At 40.0% G+C, this 22,575-nt stretch overlaps 1 protein-coding gene across 6 annotated transcripts in view; it reads right to left on the bottom strand.

Moving 5' to 3' along the window:
* The window catches only part of Arl15 (ADP ribosylation factor like GTPase 15), a 363,566-nt gene that overhangs the window by 217,081 nt on the left and 123,910 nt on the right, over positions 1–22,575 (bottom strand). For 4 of the 6 annotated variants that reach the window (XM_060385727.1, XM_060385729.1, XM_021638918.2 and 1 more), the window contains 2 exons: positions 18,025–18,169; positions 5,907–5,966 (listed from right to left, as the gene is read on the bottom strand). In XM_060385727.1, coding sequence (XP_060241710.1) covers positions 5,907–5,966; positions 18,025–18,169 — 205 coding nt within the window. Of the gene's footprint in view, positions 1–5,906; positions 5,967–18,024; positions 18,170–18,436; positions 18,556–22,575 lie in introns of those variants that run through there. The other 2 variants (XM_060385726.1, XM_060385728.1) reach the window with 2 other exon arrangements.

Genomic DNA, 22,575 nt, shown 5'->3' with positions numbered 1-22,575 from the left:
AAACATAAGGAAGAGAGGTGCAGGTAAAAATGAAAGACCTATACTTCCCTCTGAAGTAACTTTCAGCAAAGGGAAACAAGAAAGCTTTGGGGTCAGGGGTAGGTGAAGGACATCAAATGGCCTGGCTACAAAGGCAGAAATTATGAGACATAGGCAGCTGTCTTCTCTGGGTTTCTTGTTAAGAAGTTTGCACTGATCAGTTTCTGGAGAAATTGACAAATGCAAATAAGCTAGAGACAGCACCAGGACAGGCCAGCAGTACAGCTAACAGCACCTTTCTCTGTGAGGAGGCAGCTCCTCCAGGCAAACAAGGAAGCAGGACACAGTCAACATCTGTTTCCTATAACAGCTGGCTGCTCAAACACGCAGCCCTAAGAAAAAAAAAAAAAAAAAAAAATGGCTGAGCTGACAATCCTGAAAAACCCTTCCTTCACAACTGTGCAGGCTAGGCAAGTGGGTGACTGCAGACAACTTCCCTTTCCAAAGCTCCTCTGTGCCTTCTTTTCTTTACAGGGTCAGGGAACCACAAACAAACAACAAAACAAACAGAACAAAACATACCCCTCAAGTATTTTTTTCCATTTGATTAACAGCTAGCAGCCATGAATGCTGCAGTATCAGAGATTCAAACTGCTAAAAAGCCAGCTTTGCTTTGCCTTTCTGAATGTCATCTGTGAGACAAGAGGGTACTGGGAGGGGGGAACAGTGGCCTGGGGAGGATGCATAAGAGTATTAGAAAGGGGAAAACCAAGTCTTTTGGCAAAATCATTCATGGTTCCAGAATTCAGTTAGGGGATGTTACTGTGTCTGGATCTTCATCAATAAATCAAAAACCAAGTTTGCTAAACAATCAAATTTTCATCTCTATATGCTATCCATTCATACATGAAAATTCCAAATTGGGAAAAGATCATCCATAAATGCAGATATTTAAATCTGTAGACTTAGGAATTGCACATTTCTAAAATGAGAGCATATCAGAGCTGTGATGTCACTGCTGTGCAGACAATGCTCTTTGCTCAGCTAAGCGCCGTATGCATCACCTACCTTGGGAATGTGTTTGAATTACATGAGCCAGATACAGAACAATTAGGAGGTAAAGATAGACACGAGATTTTTACAGGTGAAACCTGAAAACAGAAGTTGAAGTGGTAAGGTGGAGAGAAGCAGATAGACAGACAGACAAACATACAGACAAAATGTTGAATATTAGCTCATGTGGAGTGCCAAGTCATGGTAGTTGCTGAAACAAAGAAGTGGCATTTTGGTGGTATAACAAAAAATATAACATAACAGAAGAAAAGAGTATATTGTCTGAGAGAGAGAGAAAATGAGAGAGAAAGGGGGAGGAGGTAGAGAAAGATGGAGGAGGCAGGGCAGGATAGAAGGAAGAAGTTAATCTGAACCTTGTTAATTTAGAAGACCCTGAGGAAAAAGTTTTGTTGAAAGTTGAATTTTTGTTTGTTTTAATTTGTGTATGTAAATGTGTATGTGTTTGTGTGTGAGAGAGAGAGGTGTATGATGTGTATGTGTGTGTATATATATGTGTGTGAGTGTATGTATGTGCGTCCACGTGTGTGCATGTTTGTGGTGTGATGTGGGGAGAATAGCGAAAAATATAATTTTAGTGAACACAAAGCTTGCATAATATTAGCTACAGGCCAGGCCAGCATCTCTTAATTTAGCCCCCATAAGATGACTTGACCTAGAAACTGTTGTTACCACATTTACTGACAAGAAAACAATCAGAAACATAGATGGGCCCAGAATCAAACACAGACTTATAGACTTAGTCTGGAAAAGTTTGTTGAAATAATAACCCATCTGTCTACCCAAGGCTAGGTATCTGGTAACACATCCAGAAAAGTAAAAGCAAGAAGGAGCACAGGCCTGGAAGTCTCAGCACCCAGGAGGCAATGGCAAGAGGACTACAGGGTCAAAGCCAAACTGGGTTTAAGTGAGACTATACCTCCAAAAAACAAGCAGGTTAATGATGTCAACCTAAAGGAGGAGTTTTATACTAATTTCCGTAAAATCAGCTCCACGAGAATAGTAAAAGGGCCTCACAGGGACGGTTCAACACCTGCTTTGGCTAGGTAGCATTAGGAAAGCATGGATCCAGCCATCCCTTCTAGTCCTGTAGAAACTGATACCTGCTTTAACTAAAGGAGGACACAGGCTCCCTCCTCCTGTCTATCACCTGGACTACACAGTGCTGTCTTTATAACTACAGCCATCAAAACTCCCTAGAAAGAAGCCTAGAGAATCACATGTCCTCAGGAGATACTTGCTGAATGACTGACTCAGAACAGGACTTTCTCTTTCTGTTTCTCCCTTACTATGCTCTCTCTTGGCCATTCTCATTTATTATATTTCATGGAGAACAGGGGGCACCATCATCTCGCAGGCTGGATTTGACTAAGTGCCCTGTGAGAAGGAGATGTGAGCAAACAGGCCCATGTATATTTACGCGGGGAACAGGACATATGAAGCATTTGGCACAGTGCATGGCACCTAAAGAGTCTGTGTATTAAAGAGCACTGTCCTCTGGACATGAGGGCCCTTGCGTTTATGAACTTACAGTGCTGTGACTACCTGCACATGATTGATCCTGTCAACACCCTCTCATGGACTGGAGAGGGGCTCACAAGGCCCTAGCCCTCCCTGAGGAGCTACTGGCAGGACAGTTGCCGTGGAGGCCAGGAGCCACGTTCTGCAATGATGTAGCCACTGCTAAGATGCCAAAAGACTTGTAAGCATCCCCTTACCCAAGCTCATGTAGGCACCCTAAACTCACTGGGTTATTTAAAAAAAGGGGGGGGGGGTGGGGAAGGGCTGGTTGGGAAGAGAGAGAATCAACAGAAATAGGAAGGTGACAGGGGGGTAAGAGGGTAAATATGACCAAAATAGTTGTTTATAGGTATACATAAATGTCACAATAAAACCCATTAAGATATATAATTAATATGTGCTACTAAAACCATAGGCATGCCCAGTGCAGCCTGGCAGGCGTGTCAGGTAAGTTTGCAGAGGGCAAGCTATTGTGAAAACTGGACACTGAGCTGGCCCATCACACTGCCAGGCAGTACTGCTATCTGTCTTTATGTCATCACTTCCCTACAACTTTGGTAGTTGTTTGATCCCCACTCATTTCATCATTTTCCAGATTTTCATTCATTTCCTACAAGTATATTCAGGATGTCCTCTATCACCAAACTTACAGGGGCTGTGTTTTACTCAGCCTTATTCTCAGCCCTAGGCACACTGTGGTGGAATGACTGTGTCAGTTGTAGGAAAACAGCATGTAAGAAGCATGTGAATGATACTCACAAAACAGAAATGAAAGATAACATAGCATAGCATTATGTATCTCGATATAGTGTGTATATATATATACACACACACACACACGTGATACATACAAAACACGGATCAGTTTTATGTGCAAACACAGTTTGTTACTAAGATGATTTGGGGTGACTTTCATTAAAGTTGGCTCCATTAATTATTGTTATTTCATCTCATGCCATTTCTCCTTAGGAAATGTGAAAATAGTAAGAAATTTAACTTTAAGGTTGGAAAGGGGAGTGATGGAAAGCCTTGGAATTTCCTGAAGGGTTGAGGACGGTTCTGCGGGCTGGTAGGGAGGAACAGGGCATGCCATTCTCCGGGGTTAACCACAGGATGAAGACCATTGTTGTGCTTTCCTCACAATATACTTCCTTGCTTCCTTAGCTCTCACTTTATCATCTGCCTGCCTTTATCATCCCCTTTCTTGCATTTCTCCCTTGAATTTAGTATTTTTCCGTACACCCAAACTGACTAAACTCCAATGACCCTGTCTCTGAGCAACTTAGCCCTGGTGAATACAGATCACCTGTCATCCCACGGCCTTCCTGAAACACTTGGCTCTTTCCCCCTGAGTTAGAATACTTGATCACATAGTTCCCAGGCAACTAAATCTAAGTTACATTCCTCCCTAAATGCCTCGCACCTTACATTGGAATGATTTCCTCAGTTCTTAAGATATACTTTCAATACCAGGAAAGTTGTATTATGTTTAAACGTGCTAGCCCAACTTTCCACATGCTCCTTTAGGAGTGAGACAAGACAGAGTACCTGGGCCAAAGTTTTCAATAAGCAAGTGGGTGACCCATTAAAACTTAACTCGCTCTGCTGCCTACCTCTGAGGCTATGGAACTGAGTCTACAAATTACACTATGAAGCCTACCTTTGTCCTAGATGGTTACTCAATGGAAAGTTGTTAAAGTTGAGGGAGGAAAGATAACCTGTGCTGGGCCAGAAATTTGCTCTTCCTCACGAACACACACATGATCAAACCTTATGTCATCCTCTCCACCGCAATTCCCATCTCATCAATTGTAAGGGCACAGATTTTGTTTGCAGTGAAAATAAACCACCTTAGGAAAAGACATAGTCCTATCCTATATGTCCCTAGTCCTCCAACTTCATCTTTAATTCACTCAATTTCAATGGTATATAGTCAACATTAAATTCAAGCATTCATTTTTTTCTTAACTGTTCAGAAATATTCACTATTTATTTCAGTCAAAAAACTCATACACTAAATATCTTGCCAATTCACAAGTCTGATGTTATACCTGATGAATGTTCAATGAAAGTTCTTTTTATGTGACCTAATAATTAAAGCCAAGAGACTTTCAAACTATACACTTAGAATCTATAGATTTTTATATTAGGATCTCTGACTCCAAAATGTCTACAAAATTTACTGTCACTGGGAGAACAGCTAGCAGAAACCAAAGCAATATTAAAATAGTCAACTTATTAGAAAGCAGGCTTAAGACATTTTACACAGAAGCTACTGCAAGGATGCTTGCATTTTCCTGCTTGCCCTCTATCATGTTCCTAGGACTGCACAGTCAAATGCCAACACCAAGCATCTTACGAGAAAACTGTAATTGCTCAATCACAGATGCTTTTCAATATGGATGCTGTAAAAGTCACTGTTGGCTGTCACACTGATGGACACCTGGGAAGCTCAGTCAACACTTCAATGAACAATAAAAGAAGGCATCAAGCATTAAGATGGCATAAAGCTGAATGTTTCCCTTTCACAGCACTAAAAATAAGTCACAATTAGAAGTGACCTTGATGGAGAAGGAAAACAACCACAACAAAAAAGCAGGGTAAGGTCACCATCACACAGTGATTAAGGAGACAGAAGAGAACTTTCACCAATATTATACTGAACTCTGGCACTCAGCACTTTCTTGGGCTGGAAGAGAATTGAGTAGGTTCACTGAATTGACTGATTTCTTTGTTAATCTATTTGCATGGGTTAAGACCCCGACTGACATAAAACACAATCCCCCCCCCAAAAAAAAAAAGCCAGACAGAGAGTGCAATGAAAGACTGACTGATGTATGCTTTGGGGTACAGCCTATCCAATAAATGTGCCTGGCCAGCAAAGAACCCATTGGAAAGATTTATTATCGGAACAAATAGATTCTAAAAAGACTGAATACAATCAGACCTGTAGAATAAACTCACACTTAAATACAATTCTTTGCCCTATGTAGCTTATTTCTTAATTTTACTTTTTTAGATTCTCTTCATGAATTTTCTTCTAATAATTAACAAGTAAAAATAATGATATAGCATACCAGCTGTCATTACTGTAATCCTTTGACTCGCACAAAAGAAAGCAAAGTTTATATAACTTACAACTCTAGAATAACTGCTTATATACGTGTGTGTATAAATATGTAAAGAAAAGGAAGTATTACTACAAAATATATTATTAAGAGAAAAGTGAAAATCAATCACCTAGAATAAATTATCACATTTTAATTACATGTAATGCATGAATAACAAACTTGCACAGTCAAGGGGAGATATAGAAAGGATTATAAAAGTTCTACCTCCAAGTTCTTTTACATTCAAGATGGCATTCTGGAATGGTACTGCCTTTATACTAAAACCTAAAATTAGAAAACAGAAAAAGAAAAATTAGCAACTCATCTTGTACATTGAGATACTTAAGACAGTCAGGTCCTGGGTTTGGGAAAAATTCAAGCTTGTTCTCCATAGTTCATATTTATACCAGAAACATATCAAAGATAAAATATTATCTTCTATAAAATATGATTTTATCATATTATCTTCTATGTCCTGAAACATCACTGACTATTATAGCCAAATATAATGCTTCAAAATATTGTATTACCCTACTCTTTAGCATATAATGGTTATGTAGTTTTTTTATACATTAGAAGACAGCTGAAAACACAGAAATTTCAAAGAAAATATTAAACATACTAGGTCTATGAATCCAATTCTTAATATATAACTTTTTTCTCATACATAGCCCAGAAATTAGCATTTAAAACACTTAAGTAAAAACACTTAAGTGAAAAGTCAAATCTTATATTTGACCTTCCTTGTATTTATGAGTATTTCATTTAATGACACAATTAATACTACACACCTATATTTTCTTTAAAATTAAATACTGATAACGTTCAGAGAATAGAGTTCTGAAGTTAACAATATACTTAGGGCTTAACTATGCAGAAGGCACCAGATGTAACTGGAACATTAAAAGAATGTACACATGTGTAGGCGCACATTCATACAAGGACAAACGCTGGCTATTTCTGAGGGAAGGCACAAGAAACTGAACTAGCAATGACTTGGGAGAGAACATGGGACCTAGAAACCTGTAATAGGTTCTTTTGTTTCAATCGAGTATCTTTGCCATGTACTTGTTTTCTTTTCTTTCTTTCTCTCTCTCTTTTTTTTTAATCAAAGTCCTTAATAATTTTTTAAAGCTAATTTTTCAGTAGTTTCAGGGTATGGTTTTAACATGTGCAATTACAGTGGAATGGTCATTTTTCAACAAAAGTTTCAGTAAAAAAGAAAAACATAAAAATGCTTTTCACTCGGGATGTTATGATTGGTGGCAAAAAAGGGAGAAGCTCTAATGAGCCCTTTGTGGGTAAGAATTGCACGGTGTTGCTTTGCCTTAGAAAAAAGATGTGTCTTTTTAGCCCAGCCTATCTTTTGCATGCCTTCTCTCCATGTTCTCCCAGCATGTTCATCAGCTAGACATTATACTCCACTTTTAAGGCAGCATCTGGTAACAGCTGAAGAACTGACTTTGGAATTAGACAGAACTAGCTCTTTCACTATGGGCAGCCTACTAGTCTTAGCTTTCTTGTTTGTCAAACAGGAATGACAGAATCTACTTCACAGCCTTGTCATAGGATGACATGATGTAGGTACTGGGTCTATTACAGGCTAATGGTGGAGAAAGTCACTGGGTCTTCATAAAACAGAAGAGAGGGAGAAAGAGGGAGGAGGAGAGAGAGAGGAAGAGAGAGAGGGAAGAAGAAAGGGAGGGAGAGAGAGATCAATCCCCTGTGCTGAAATGTTGGTGCATACCCGGGCCTGAAGCAAAGCCTCTCCAGGTGTCTGGCCTCTGGAAAATCAGGACAGTCAGTGCCAATCACAATACTCCTACAGGCACCAAAATTCCCCTTCAGGAGATCTGGATGCTTGAATATATCTACCTATCTCACATGGATATTCTATGGATTAAACAGCAATGATTGTGAAATCCTGGAAACAAAAGGCCTCTGCAGATGCTAAACAGTCTATTAGTGGTTATGTTCATGACAACTCTCAAGAATGGATTTTCCAGAGAAGCAGGGCAGGTCCCAACTTTGAAAAGGAAAGTTATGGAGCACAACAGTGATGTTTAATTGGCTTTGATTCTTAAAAGCTAACAGCAGACCGGGACTCAAAGGAGAAGTAATACCCTTCCAGAAATGGCCACAGCCATATACGAAATACAACTTTAGAAATGTATTAATCCAATAGTGACTGTCACTATCTTTGACTCTCTGCAGAACCTTCCATAGTAAACTAGCTACAAAAACGTCAACTATTTGAGTTACTAAAGTAACCAAGGAATATTATTCATAGGCATATAAATATTTCTGCAAAATACTCATGTTTTCTCCCCAGAATGGACATGTGTACCTACGTTTATACTGCAAATGTATTCATGGTCTACCATACTATGGTCTCTGTTATCATTCTTACAGTTCAGCTATGGTAATACCTGCTCCAAAAACAAAGTCTAGGTAATCGATGTAAAAAACCAAAACAAAATGAACTTTTCATGGAAGAGAAACAATGTTTCTCCATTGTTTTAAATATTGGCAAAGACCAGAACTACATGGGTAAAACAACATATTCAGTTCAACCAAAAAAAAAAAAAAATACCACACTCTATGTTAGTTCTGTTGCCTGAGGTGAAGAGTTAATATTTAACAGAGTTAAAAAAAAGAAATGTCAAACCATCAGAAACTTCTCTACAAAAATTTAAGAAACAAAAGCACGGGCTACACAGTAACAAAGTCCAGGTTCAAATCCTGGCTCCAGCAATTACTAGCTGTTTGATTTTATCAGAGAAGTCTTTTCTGGTTTGGGTTTTGTTTTCTTGTTTGTTGTTTTGTTTTGTTTTCTTTAAATCCACGTTCCTCCAGATTGCAATGCTGCTAAGAATTTTTATCCATTGGCTAATTTACCTATTGTGGCAACCCCAATGGAGTCATGGGTACACTGTCCCAAGAATAAAGAGAAGCTAAGTGCTACACGGAATACTTGAACCCAGGTCTTGTCAGTAAAGCCACACAGCGCTGCGACTCCGGGCTGCACCAGTGAGCGGGTGGATTCACACTGCTGTGCTTGCTATTGAGCTAGAGATGTTGGCTCTGACTAGGCAACACATGTGACTAATAAACCCACACATTTGCTTTCCTTTGTGTCTATAAATAATTTGACACGAACAAGTGAAATTGATTTTTTTAGGTCTATGCGACATTGCCGTTTTATTTATTACTGGAACAAAAATAATACCATGAGCTTAGAAAGCCTTTCCTGCTGGACGTTAACAAGGCCTGGAACATGGGAAGGGCAACTGGCTAGGCCCTGAGAGCATGAACATCTATTGCTCCTTCAAAGTTGGAGTCCTCTGATTGTTCCCCTAGGAGTCTGTGCTGATGTGACAGGACACTCCCTACAGTGCTCGGACTCACGGGCTGAATTTTCGTGTGGCTTTGGCTTTGAATTCCCAGCCACAAGATGAGCAGACTAGATTAGCTCTTTAATAGTTCCTCTAAAATTTGGATTCCATTATTTATAATAAACAAGAAGGAAATAATAGTAACAGCTCAGACAAATCCTAATGGCCTCGAGAATTTGGCTGAAGACCTCAGGAGTAGATCTCCCTGGGCAACACTCAAATAGTAGGATGGCCGTAGCCTAGGTTACCCACTCATTTTTTCCTGGCCTATCTATGCTACATTAGTAAGACTGAAACCTCCCTTAAGATTTAACCCCACAAATTTTAATAAATATATGATTTGGTAGCTCTTTGGGGAAATAATTGTTTGCATAGCCTCTTAGTCAATGTTTTGCAATCTTTAAATCTAACAAAACCTGTAAAACAGGGGAGATGGATTTGAAAGTTTTGTACAGGGAAAGCATTCCTGGAATTGTAACAAAAGGAGGAAAGTCAGTCTGATTTTATTCATTATGTGTAACACATAAATGTTTTACTTGGGCCTACACCCCAGGTCCTCATCTCCCCTTCCCCCAAGCCTGCAAAAATGCACTTGCATACTTGACAGTGTGCTTCTGAAAGAACTGAAGGCTGCAGAAAAGGCATTCCAGAGATCTGGTGGTCTCGACTAGGACCAAGAGCATTATTTATGCCATGACAGTTTTGTGATGTTTGGACAAAAATCCAGCGAAGTTCTTCTCAATAAGATTTCAACATCATAAAAGGAAATTTAATCTACTGGCATTTATAAAGCACACTGCTTTAGTAGATACCAATATTCACTGTTTAACTTGCTTCTCTGGTTAACCAATGTATAGCTAATACTGAAGTTATTTTAAACACTTCACTCAACTTCTTCAGGCTTTTTTCTGTCTTCTATTCAAACTGCCATGTTTGTCCACTGGCAATTTTTCAAGAGCAGAAAGAATCATGTATAGGTACAGAGATCCTGAAAGAGATTTTCAACATTTTCTAATTCAGAGTACTTCGTTTTCTCTCGATAGTTCTTGAGCTCTGTCAACACATTACTCTAAGCTTTTGGATTCTGTTCTTCTAGTTCAAAAATGAAAAACCAAGTAACAACTGTTCCACAAGCTCCTAGTAGGCGAACTCAGAACTCACTTTTGTTTTTAGACCTCGGGAGAAGTTGCTCAGCCTCTCTCTCCCAACAGGTCCTGCTCTCTGGAGGATTTCTTGGCCCTTTGAGTTTTGACAATTTAAGTATCTTTTAAAAATTATGCCAAAGCTGAAAGATTGTTGAAGTTAACGATCCAATAAAATTTGGATTCCCTTTCTTCCTGGAAAAAAGGCAGGCATGCTTGCTTTGCTGAAACTGGGTGGACCTGCCCTTCTTAGGGATGGCTATCAGTTCCTAAGAAACCCAGGCTTAACAAAGACCCTCTTCTTAATTGTTGAAAAGAATTATCTTAATTTGATTTATATTTTCAAAACATTAGAAAACAAATAATTTAGAACATTGAAGTTTCCCCAAACCACAACAGAGCATATTATTTTAAATATTCTTTCCCAGCTTATATTCAAATGCATATGTTTCTATCACTTAATTTTTTAAAAATGAATGTAAATTTAATTTTTCATTTTCTTCAACAAAGGACAATATATATTTTCCAATCTAAGGCATGTCTATTGAAGTTCTAAATTTTATTTAACAAGCTCCTTTGCTTTAGGACATTTACGTTGCTTTAAAGTTTCACTTATAAACAGTATTTCAAGGAATTGCCTTAAACATACAGCTTCTTTTATATTAGTTACTCCTGACAAATTCCCAGTTGTGCCGTATTAGGCCTGTTATTTCTTTCTATTTCTTACTATGCTGAGAATTTTTATCAGAAATAAACATTGGAAATCTTAAATCTTATCAGTGATTTCATTTAAATGAAAAGTGATTTCCTTTAAATGAAAGATATTGGAAATTAAACTTATTTCCTCTATGATGGAACTGGGAATTGAACCTGGGCCTTTGTGTGTGCTTGGCCAGCCCTCCCCTATGCTGCTCCATGCCTAGCTCCAGACTGAAGTTCTCCTGAACACCAACTCTGTATCCGCAATGTAGATTGCAGCATCCTACTAATAAGCTGCTATAATTGATATGGTTAGATTTTGCTTCTAATTTTTGCAACTATGTGCATGAAGGATGGTTGGTCTGTCACTTTCTTGTAAGGTCATTATCAGATTTTAGTATCAGCTTAATGCTGGTGTATAAAGGAAATGTTAAGTTTTTCACTCCTTCAACTTTCTAGAAAACTGACTTTTTTTTCTCTTTGCCAACTCTCCCCTCCCTTGGCAAAATATGTGGCAGGATCCATCAACGATGCTAACGAAAAGTTTTCTTAACTATAACATCAATTTCTTTAGAAGACAAAGACCTATCAGAATTCTCTACTTCTTGACCGTGACTGGAAGGTTTGTCATTTAAAAGAACTGTCCACATTATCCAAACAATCAAACCCATTGGTAGAAAGCTGCTGTCAATATTCTCTTCTCACCTCTGAATAGTTAAGTCATGTATATTAGATGTTGCTTTGCCATTTCCCAAGTATTGGCAATCTATAGCTTTTTTAATTTTTCCTAATCTGTGTAGCTAAGCCATATCAATTTTATACATCTCTTCAAAAAAGAAACCAAGTTTCTGGTTTCATTAATCCCTTCTATTATTAATTAGTTTAATTGCTTTTTTACTTTGGTCTTTATTATTTCTTTTCTTCTACTTAAGAGTTTACTCCATTATTTTCTGTTAGTTTCTCTTTGAAGATGCTAAGAACATTGATTTGAGGCTCTTGTTTTCTGGGTTTTGTTTTGTTTTGTTTTGTTTTTTTCAAGATTCATGTATATGTTTGGAGTGTTTTGTTTGCATGTTTGTCTGTGTACCACATGTGTGCTTGATGCTAGATGGTTGTGAGCCACCATGAGGGTGCTGGCAACTGAACTCAGGTTCTCTGTAATAACAAGTGCTCTTACCCTCTGAGCCATCTCCGGCCCCATGTCCCTTCTCTTCTAATACCAGTGCACATTGCTGTAAATTTCTCCCAAACTCCAGCTTTAAAAGGCCTATCACAAGTTCTGGTAAGCTGTCATTTGGGGCAAGATGAGTTAGATTTCCTCTCTGGAGATCTCAATCCATAGGTTAGCCAGAAGCAACTTAGTTTTCAAACATTTGGAAACTGTCCTGAGGATGCTCTTGTAAACGATTTCTAGTTCAATTTTATGACAATGGCAGGCCTGTCCAACCCATGATCTGGGGATCATGTTAGTGCAAACTTCCTTAAAACACTGTAAGACTTTAGTGTATGTAATATGCGATGTGGGGAGGGGGCCTCAGTCAGCTCCATTTTGTGGTTCCTTGGCCTGAATTTTGCAGATGACAATGTCTAAAGGCTGGATTAGATATGCCTGTTAGAATCTGAAAACACAGTTAGTGCCACTGGAGTCTACAGAAAGTAACTGATACTTGTTTTATGTATTATAGTAGATAATTATTTTATTTAGTACATGTTCAAAGGCACCTGGGAAGAATGGATGCCGTCTATGGTTGGGTGGAGTGCTCTGTAAAAGTTAACCGTGTCATGTTGGTGGACACTGTTGTTCAAGTCTATCATATCTAGGCCGACTGCCAGGCTGTAACTATCAATTGCTGAAAGAGAAATTTCTCATTTTACCTGTGGGTTTGTCTACTTCACTTTGCTTAGTTTTGTGTACTTTGAAGATCTAGTGTTCAGTTCTCTTGATTAAAATGATGCCCTCATCACTGTAAAATAAACTTCGTTGTTCTCTATATTATTCTTTGCTCTCAAGTTTACATTGTCTGACACTGGGCCCTGGCAGTGGTAGCACACCCAACACTCAGGAAGCAGAGGCAGTTAAATATTGCAGTTTGAGGCTAGCCTGGTCAACAGAGTGAGTGCCAGGACAGCCAGGGCGACATAGAGAAAGCTTGCTGGCAAGGGGGGGGAAGGGGGGAATATGGAAAATTATATTATCTGACATTGGTACAATCACATAATTTCCTGTTTTATACTGGACCTATACTTTTCCCCCTCATTTTACTCTAAGTGATCTGTATCTATATTTAAAGTCAGTTGACTCTTATTTTTTTAACTTGGCAATATCCATTCAGTGTTAACTGAGGAGTTAGGTCATTTACATTCGATCTAATTGTTGCTGGTGATGTTTGAGTATACCGCCTTGCCACTTACGGCCAGTTTGGTCCTTTTTCACTGTTTTTCTGTCTGTTTCCTGACGGAGTAATTTGCCTGATTCCTTCTTTCTTGAAAAAAGTTTTGTCTGTGCTGTGTTTTTAACTTTTTTTTTTAATGTTTTCACGGGAGTAATGTTTTTCATTTGGTTTATGAGGTTAAATCAGTTCTGATTATTGTATTTGGATGAGAGTCAGGAGTCTTTAATCATTCATGTTCTTTCTATCCTCTCTTGAACCCCTTCAGGCTGTCCTTCGCGCTCAGATGGCCATGTTTATGCACACCTATTCCAGTGCTCACTGTCCTTATTGAAACAAGGGCCCACAACACTTTCTCTTGTGTGTGTGTTCGAAAGAAAACAGTTTATATGCAATCTTACAAACAACCAAGTGGTAGTGACTAGGATTTCCGTAAGTCATTACCACTTCTTACATTACTATTTCCTCATTTCTCAAGGTGTTATCTGCCCTAATAGTCCATTAAAACTGTTCAGTATCATTTTCTATCATAATACTACCATAATCAAGGGCTTTTTCAGACTTTCGACTTGACTCTGTTTTTTGTTGTTGCTGTTGTTGTTGTTGTTTATTTCTTGGCTGTAACTAACTTACATCGTGTTACGTAGAACTGCCTGGATTAAGAATCTTTAACAACCACAGATGCAGGAATATAAGCTCTCGAAGGTGGGATGTTTGTCTGATTTATTAACTGATACTCTGCTACTGTCTAACTCAGTGGCAGATAGGATAAAACACTCAGTAAAAAAATTTGGAATGGAGAACGAAATACAGTTGCACTTAGCACCCCTCTCTGCTCTTTACTGTTCATTTCTTGACAATCTCATTCAGAGCCACATTTCAGTAGTCTCTCAAACCTGTACCTGCCAATCTGAACTGTTACTTCAACATTTGAAACATTGCTAGATGTCCCGCTAACACCCAAAACTTGGGGTGTCCCAAACCAACCTTTTCATTTTTCTTTTACTTTAAAACTTCCTGTCACAGTTTTTCTACTTCTTTTTTACAAATTTCCTCAAACACCAAGGTAGAAACTTGAGTGATTATTGACTCTTCTTTTTCCAATGACTGCCACTTTGACAGTAGTGACCCCAGGTGCTCCTCACTTCCCATCCCCACAATCACTGTCTCTGTTTGCTCATAGCTCTGTATTACCGGTATCTCCCAAGATCTTTTCTAGTTTCTAGCTCTACTTCAACACTTCCCACATGCCTGTACCATGACCAGAAGAACAGATTTTACTCTGAATTGCCTGTTTTAGATCCTTGCCTTAATCGTGACTTAGAATCCTAACTATCAAGTGAAGCACTTTTCTAATATGTTCACTAGGAAGCCTCCTTTGATCCCTCTGGCTAAAAATGATCACGTGTAATGTCCATTCCTATACCACCAAGTACAATGCATCTCACAGTATCTTAGAACAGGACCTGACATGTAATAAGCAATCAAGTGGGAACCATTTTGCCATTTAAAAAGTTATCTTCCAAACCCAGTATAAACTTCTCGATGGCAAGGACCTCTAAAGAGGCCTCCAAAAAGGCCCTGCGCCAAGCTCAAGATAGCTGCAGATCATAGAAGTTTCATATTCAAAACATTGGCTAACTTACTATCTAATTCATCAGAAAATCAGCTCGCACACAACACATGTTAATGATTGGTTCCAGTGAGAGGAAAATATAAATTAGTTAATAACTGAATGAAGACAAATAGAAAACATTAAATTTATAAATAAATTATAAAATTATTTGCCGATAAATTTTGCATTGTTATTCAAAACTGTACCTCTAGATGTACTGCCAGATGACAACTGATAAGTGAAGAAAATGAAGTGAAGAAAGTTTTGTTGCTCTTACACCTTGGAAGTTACTTTGCTTGAAAGGAATTACAAATTTAAAAGTGTTTATATAACTTCATAGAACATAACTCAAAAGATAGTCAGACAACCATATTTTTGCATCAGAAATCTGAGGGCTTAGATATCAATGAACTTCATTTGAACACGTGAGTTAACATCCTACCTCTGTACCTAGCTATGTTAATATGAACATATCACTAGACCTTACTCAGGTGATTTAAAAACAAAATTAAAAAAAAAAGATTCTTAAAATCAAAGAAGATATTACCAGGTTCACAGAGAGTAGTTTAGGTAAAAACACTACATCGATTAAATTTATTGTCATTCGCTTATTCATTTGACAAACATCTACATCTATGTCCAAACTTTGTGCCAACCTGTTTATAGAATACCAAGTAAGATCTGCGGTCTGCCCTTGATAGCTTAGGAAGAGAGGAAGGGCGAGGCAGGCACAGGAACACAGCAGGTGACAGGAATTGACTGGAGGGCTTTGGAGCCGGTGGGGTGAGGAGGGAGGACTCAGTGCTGTCTGTAGGAAAAGGAAGCCCCTCAGGAGCTCTGTGCAGAATAGCTGTGCCTCAGCTTTCTGCTCACCTTCTGCAGACTTACAACTGGTTACGACTGATACCTGCTCTCACTCACCCTTGAGGCAAGGCATATATACATATAAATTTCCTTTTTTTTTTCATTATTACTTTATATACTTTATATCCTGATAGGAGCATCTTCTCATACTTCTCCTCGCAGTCCTTCCCTCTTACTGCCTGTCCCCCTATGCTCCTCCCCTTCTCCTCAGAGAAGGAGAGGCCTCCCATAACCCATTATCTTTTTAATCTATAACTCTAGGACATAAAACGGTCTTGAAATCTGCACTCTTCTCTAACTCAGTTTTCTCTAAACCTGAGCTGAACTAATGGGAAGTTCCCGATCACCAATATTTTTCCTACTTAAGAAACTCTGGTGAGTGATTTCATCACCCGCCCATCAGCTAAGCCAGGGATTGAGTCATTGCTGGCGTCTCTTTCCGTCTTCGTCCAAAGCCAACTGATTACCAACCCCTGTTGAGTCCCTCAAACATTGTTCTAGAAGGCTTCGTCTCCCCCAGCGTGCCATCATCATCTCCCCACTGCCTGTGCCTCCAGAAGTGTTCCTCACAGTGCATGCCCCACATCAAGGCCAGTCTCGCCCTCCTCAAATGGATATCTGAGTGTAGAGCTTCCTTGCTCATAAGACTCTGATATCTCGACACTACAGATAAAGTTAAATCTCTGAGTTGAGTGTAAAAATTTTGCCCAGACTCAGCAGCTCTTATTATTTGTCACCCAGTCTGCCGTGGACATGGATAGTGATGCAGAAATGTGTTTCTGGGAGGCTCTACCCTGAAGTACTCTCCTGAGGTCACATAACTATGCTTTCTCTTTCTTCTCCTACCCTAATCTCTTGTCCCTGCTTACTAGCCTGGCTTACTGATCAGCCTCAAACCCAATGGGGAAAGCTTTACCATGCATCCCGCCTCTGCCTAGAATCAAGGAACCACTGATAATGCCTTCTTTACGAATTTCGGGTGTGAATATAAGTGTCTTTGTGATCAGTGGCCTACATGTCCAGACTGCTGGGGTCACTGTTATTCTGTTATCTAATGGTAAATGTTCAAAAGATTGGCTGAAGGAACTCCATTTTTATCTGCCTCAGAAAATGTCTTGCCTTGCTTTCTCCTGATGGGTAATTCTACCTCAGCTGCTCTTTTATACACCTACAACCATTCTTCCATTACAGTACTGAGCGTGCACTCTTCTTTTCTACCTCACTGTCAAAAGAGGAAAAAGGAAGCATTAGGGAATGGTAGACGCTCTAGGCTAGGGATTCTCATCTTGGCTGATGATGGCAGTCAGGGCTAGGTAACTCCTTGCTGTGCGAACTGTTGCGTAAACCACAGGCTTCTTACTGGCACCACTAGCCTATAGCTATTATGTAAACCAGAAGCATCCTCTCCCAGCCATGAGAGCCAAACGTCTTCATACTACCAGGTGTCCGTGCCCTCTGCATGGGGCAAAATATCCCCTGATTTTTAAAACAAAACAAAAACAACACTATTTGGAGCTGGAAAGAAGGCCTAGCAGTTAAGAGCACTGACTGTTCTTCCAGAGGACCTGGGTTCAATTTCCAGAACCCACGTGGCTGCTAACAAACAAGCTGTAACTCCAGTTCCAGGGCATCTGTTGCCCTCTTCTGGCAGAGACATACATGCAGGCAAATTACAACACGTAATAAAAAAAAAAATAAAAAAAGATAAATAAATAGATAAATCTCAAAACAAAGATTTTTTTAAATCCCTAACTCTTTTACACTGACTTCGTTTCAAGTCATCAAACATGGTAAGAAGTAAAGGCTCAATGGCTCCTCCAAACTGTCAGTCCTTCATGTGACAAACGGTGAGATGGGGAAGTTTAGTGTACTCACTAGTGCTGTTGAGGGAGCATGTGACCAACAAAGGTCAGCTGGAGTGTCACTGCGAGGGAGGACAGCACGCAGGAAAGCTCAAGACTAGAACTCCCCAGACTCCGGGGTTAGTTTTCGTAAGTATTTTGTGAGCTTGATTTATCCTGTGTCACTGAAAAGAACCGAGAGAGGGGCACAGGACACAGCTATTTCGTGCTAATATTTTTTTCAGAAAAAGAGACAGAGGATTTAGAGTTGAAATAAACATACCACTGAGGCGCTAGCTAGCAAACTGAATGGGCAGCAGAGGCCACTTAAGCAACGTAGGAAACTGGCAAGGCTGGGGGCCAAGGAGGAAATAGAGGCACTCGAGACAACACCCACCTGTGGTTGACACAACGTTGTCGGGACTCTCGCTGCAGAGTTTAGACAACAGACTGGTCTTGCCAGAGCCTGTGAGACCTATGCAAACCAAATCATATTCAGGGCGCGCAGGTGGTGGTCCCTTGCAGCAAAGTGCTCGAAAACACTGCCAAGAGAAAGAAATGGAGACAAACCTTAGTAACATCTAAAACAACTATACAGATAGGAAGATGTAAGTAAGTAACCCATCAGATTTCAGCAGGAATATGGTATCTGCAGGTGGAGATACCTGGGCCGTAACATTTTGTCAAGATAGTCAGCACTCCCGTCAGCAGCCATGAGACTTGTCTATGCCGCCACCCCACCAGCTGCGGCGGGAGCACTGGCTGTGGGGTTCTAACAGCCCCCACCATTGCACACCACTTGAACCTACCCAGGAGGAAACTACATAAGCCAATCTTAGAAGCATCCTGTACAATGCCTAGTCTGTTTTCTAAAATACCACTGTCTCAAAAGCCAGAGACAAAGGAGCTGCTCTTCGTGAAGGATCAGAAGACATAATACGAAGTGCACCGCATCTTAGATTAGATCCTGAGTTGGGAGGAAGAAAAGTGCCATAGATGACATTATTGGGACAATAGTGAGGACTGAATATAGACTGCATATTAGATAACAGTGTTGCATAAGGTTAAATTTCCTGAATTAAAGAACTGTGCTGTCATTATGTAAGAAAAAGCCGTTGTTCTGAGAAAACACATGCTAAAGTACTTGCAGGTGAAGGGTCTTGAAATCTGCAATTAGCTGGCTCAGAAAGAGTCTAAGTCGCTTACGCTCCCCACCTCCATCTGGAGGGGAGTGTGATAGAGCAAATATGGGGAAACCCTAAACAGTGGAGCTGAGTGAAGAGTCCTAAGACTCTGTTATGGTTGTAGAACTTTTATATGAAATGGATGGTACTGGCATTGAAGCCAGGGCCTGGCATATGATAAGGAACAACGTGGCCCAAACTCTCAGTCTTCTTGTTCTGATGTCAATTCAAAGGAAAAAGAATCTTAATCACTAGAGAACCCATGTTCCATCTCTGCATTCTTGCCCTTTGTTAATTCCCATTTCATGTTAACTAAACTCACAGTTCTATCAAGTACAGTTTCTGAGCTATGCAGACGTGTTTGATCTCCATCAATAAAGAAAAGACAAGGGGTCTAAGTTGTTTGATATTTCCACTTATCTCCTATCCATTTAAGATGCTATGTATCAGCTTTCCAGAGTCTGAAGTATTCAATGTATTTGTTTGATATGAACATTAATTCCTAAGAGACAAGAAATAGAAATTGGGAAAGAGGAACACGGCTCTCATTTGATTGTTAGAACCCACAGAGGAAAAGACCTATAAAACTCTCACTCAGATAAAATCTGAGTCCTACTTGACTACCATACTCTCACAGTCAAGGCCAATTATTCCTCTCCCTCATTTCTAACATCTGATCAAGTCTAGTCCATATGACCTCTCAAACAGCTCTAGAGCAGCGGTTCTCAACCTTCCTAATGCTGCAACCCTTTAATACAGTTCCTCATGTTGTGGAAACCCCCAACCATAAAATTATTTTGTTGCTACTTCATAACTATAATTTCGTTACTGTTATGAATCGTAATGTAAATATCTGATCTGCAGGATAGCTGGTATGTGACTCTAGAAGGGATCGTGGCCCACAGGTTGAGAACTTCTGCTCTAGAGTCTATTAGCTTCTCTCTGCTCAGGCTGTGGTCACCTGGATATCAATACTCTCCCAGTGCTTCCAGGAATATTTAACCTTGCTCTGTTTTCCACAGCAGCCACTGTGACTGTTCATAAAAACAAAATCCATTCTATATCCTTACTGTTCCTCAGTGGCTTCCCCTGACCCATGGCTGTAAACTCTTATCTGCAAACACATTCCAGTCAGCACTGTCAGTCTTGTTTCTACCAGTTTCTAAGCCTTGCTAAGCAACTGTCATTTGAGGCATTTGCCCATGCTGTTCCCTCTTCCATACTGCTAGCTTCGCCAACTCATCAGCTCCTGGGTTTCGGCTTACCCAGCCTTCCCTCAGAGCAGACGGCTCTGATCTGAGACTGCATTAGCAACTGATGCCAAGCTCTCATAGCACGTTTGGGGATTCATCATACAGACAATTACAGTTTCATATTCACCGCCAGTCTGCAGGAACTACATGTGTCCAATTTTGTCTCATATCCTCAGTGCCTAGGACGGGACAAAGAAGGTACCCTCCGTAAATCACTGTTGGGAAAGTGCCAGATTGAGTTCCAAAGTGGCTGTACAAGTTTACATTCCCACCAGCAATGAAGGAGGGTTGCCCTTTTTCCTTTTTCCACATCTTCTCCAGCATATTGTCCCTTGAGTTTTTGATCTTAGCCATTCTGATAGATGTAAGGTGAAATCTAAGGGTTGTTTTGATTTGTATTTCCAATATGACCAAGGATGTTGAGGGCTTCTTTAAGTGTTTCTCTGCCATTTGATGCTCCTCTGTTAAGAATTCTCTATTTAGCTCTGTACCCCATTTTTTATTTGGATTACTTAGTTTATTGGTATTTAACTTCTTACCTCAAGATCCAGCTATACCACTTATGGGCATATATCCAAAATATACTCAAGCATACAACAAGGACATTTGCTCAACTATGTTCATAGCAGCTTTATTCATAATAGCCAGAATATGGAAACAACTTAGATGTCCCTCAACCAAGGAATGGATACAGAAATTGTGGTACATTTACACAATAGAAGACTATTCAGCAATTAAAAACAAGGAAATCATGAAGTTTGGAGCAAATGGATGGAACTAGAAAAGATCATCCTAAGTGAGGTATCCCAGAAACAGAAAGACATACATGGCATATACTCACTCATAAGTAGATATTACCCATAAAATATAGGATAAGCATACTAAAATCTATAGTCCTAAAGAAGCTAAACAATGAGAACCCTAGGGAAGAGGCTTAATTCTCATTCAGAAGGGCAAACAGGATAAACATCAGAAGCGGGAGCAGACAGGGAACAAGACAGAAGCCTACCACAAAGGGCCTCTGAAAGATTATACCCACCAGGGTATCGAAGCAGATGCTGAGACTCATAGCCAAAGTTTGGGCAGAGTGCAGGGAATTTATGGAAGAAGGGAGAGATAGAAAGACCTGGAGGAAACAGGAGCTCCACAAGGAGACCAATAAAGCCAAAAATTCTGGTCCCAGGGGGTCCTGCAGAGACTGATGAATCAACCAAGGACCATGCATGGAGAGGACCTAGAGCCCCTGCTCAGATGTAGCCCATGGGCAAATCAGTCTACATGGGGCTTCCCTAGCAAGGGGAGCAGGGACAGTCTTTGGCATGAACTCAGTTACCTGCTCTTTGATCACCTCCCCCTGGCAGGGTGACCTTACCAGGCCACAGAGAAAGAGGATCCAGACAATCCTGATTATAACTGATAGGCTAGGGACAAATAGTAGGGAAGACCTCCCCTATCAGTGGACTAAGGGAGGAGCATAAGAAGGGACAAGGGAGAGTGGGACAGGGAGGAGATGAGGAAGGGGACTACAGCAGGATATGAACTGAATAAATTGTAATAAATAATAATGATAATAATATTTTTTAAAAAATCACTGTTGGATGGAGAATGAATGGCTTTTAAGATTTACCTAAAATAGAGAAAAGAAAGCACAGAGGCTAATAGGATGCTTCATCTAGGCTATCTGGGTTCCCTATTTTTAAAAAGAGAAGAGTGTCAAAATAAGAGAAACCCTTGACTTTTATACTTCAACACCAGAAGATAGCCACGTTCCCCAAAGACGGGTTTTTGAAATACAAGATCTAACTTTCTCATCACACTGGAGAGTCTTTTTACCCCAAGTCAATTTCCCTCAGTTTTTAAGAGATTTTGATGACTTCTGGTAAACAATTTTATGATCCATATCCTACACAGATTTATCTCATCGTATTTCTTCTCTTCTTGTTAAGTCTGAGGAATACTGATTATTTCAGTCTGCCTTCCCATGATTAACCCTCCTAGCCCTTCATCTTAGTCACTCTTGTTTGGACTTACTTTAGTTCCATTATGCTTTTCCCTACAAGATTAAGGAGCACAATAGTGAACACATGTGCCAACACATGACTTTCTGGACTCCCATGAAGACTGGCTCACACTGTCAGCAACTCTTCCCTTACACTCCTGAGGAGTCTGGGTAGATCTCTGCATGGGCACATATATTTCCTTGAGGTGGCCACTGGCCAGCAACTGTTCACACTGACAGGGGTCTTCTATGTTCGGCTCTGACAGCACTCCTTACACAGCTGTGACCAGCTGCTTTGGTCTCTGGGGAAACAGGATGCCATTTCTGTTCTAGAAACTAGCCCATGGCTCACTCAGCTCTTCTTGTATAGTTCCTCTGGGCCAACTCTTGGGAGGGCAATGGGACTGGTCCCACTATGTGAACCAAATTACCATAAATCTTAATACAAAATGAAATATGTGAGGCCAGGGGGATGACTCAATGAGTTAAAGGCTTTCCACCAAGCCTAATGA

This window comes from Meriones unguiculatus, chromosome 6 (assembly GCF_030254825.1).
Source record: "Meriones unguiculatus strain TT.TT164.6M chromosome 6, Bangor_MerUng_6.1, whole genome shotgun sequence".
Classification (NCBI taxonomy): Eukaryota; Metazoa; Chordata; class Mammalia; order Rodentia; family Muridae; genus Meriones; species Meriones unguiculatus.
Note: the sequence above shows the minus strand (reverse complement) of the source record. Positions and strands in the feature narration are given on the sequence as shown.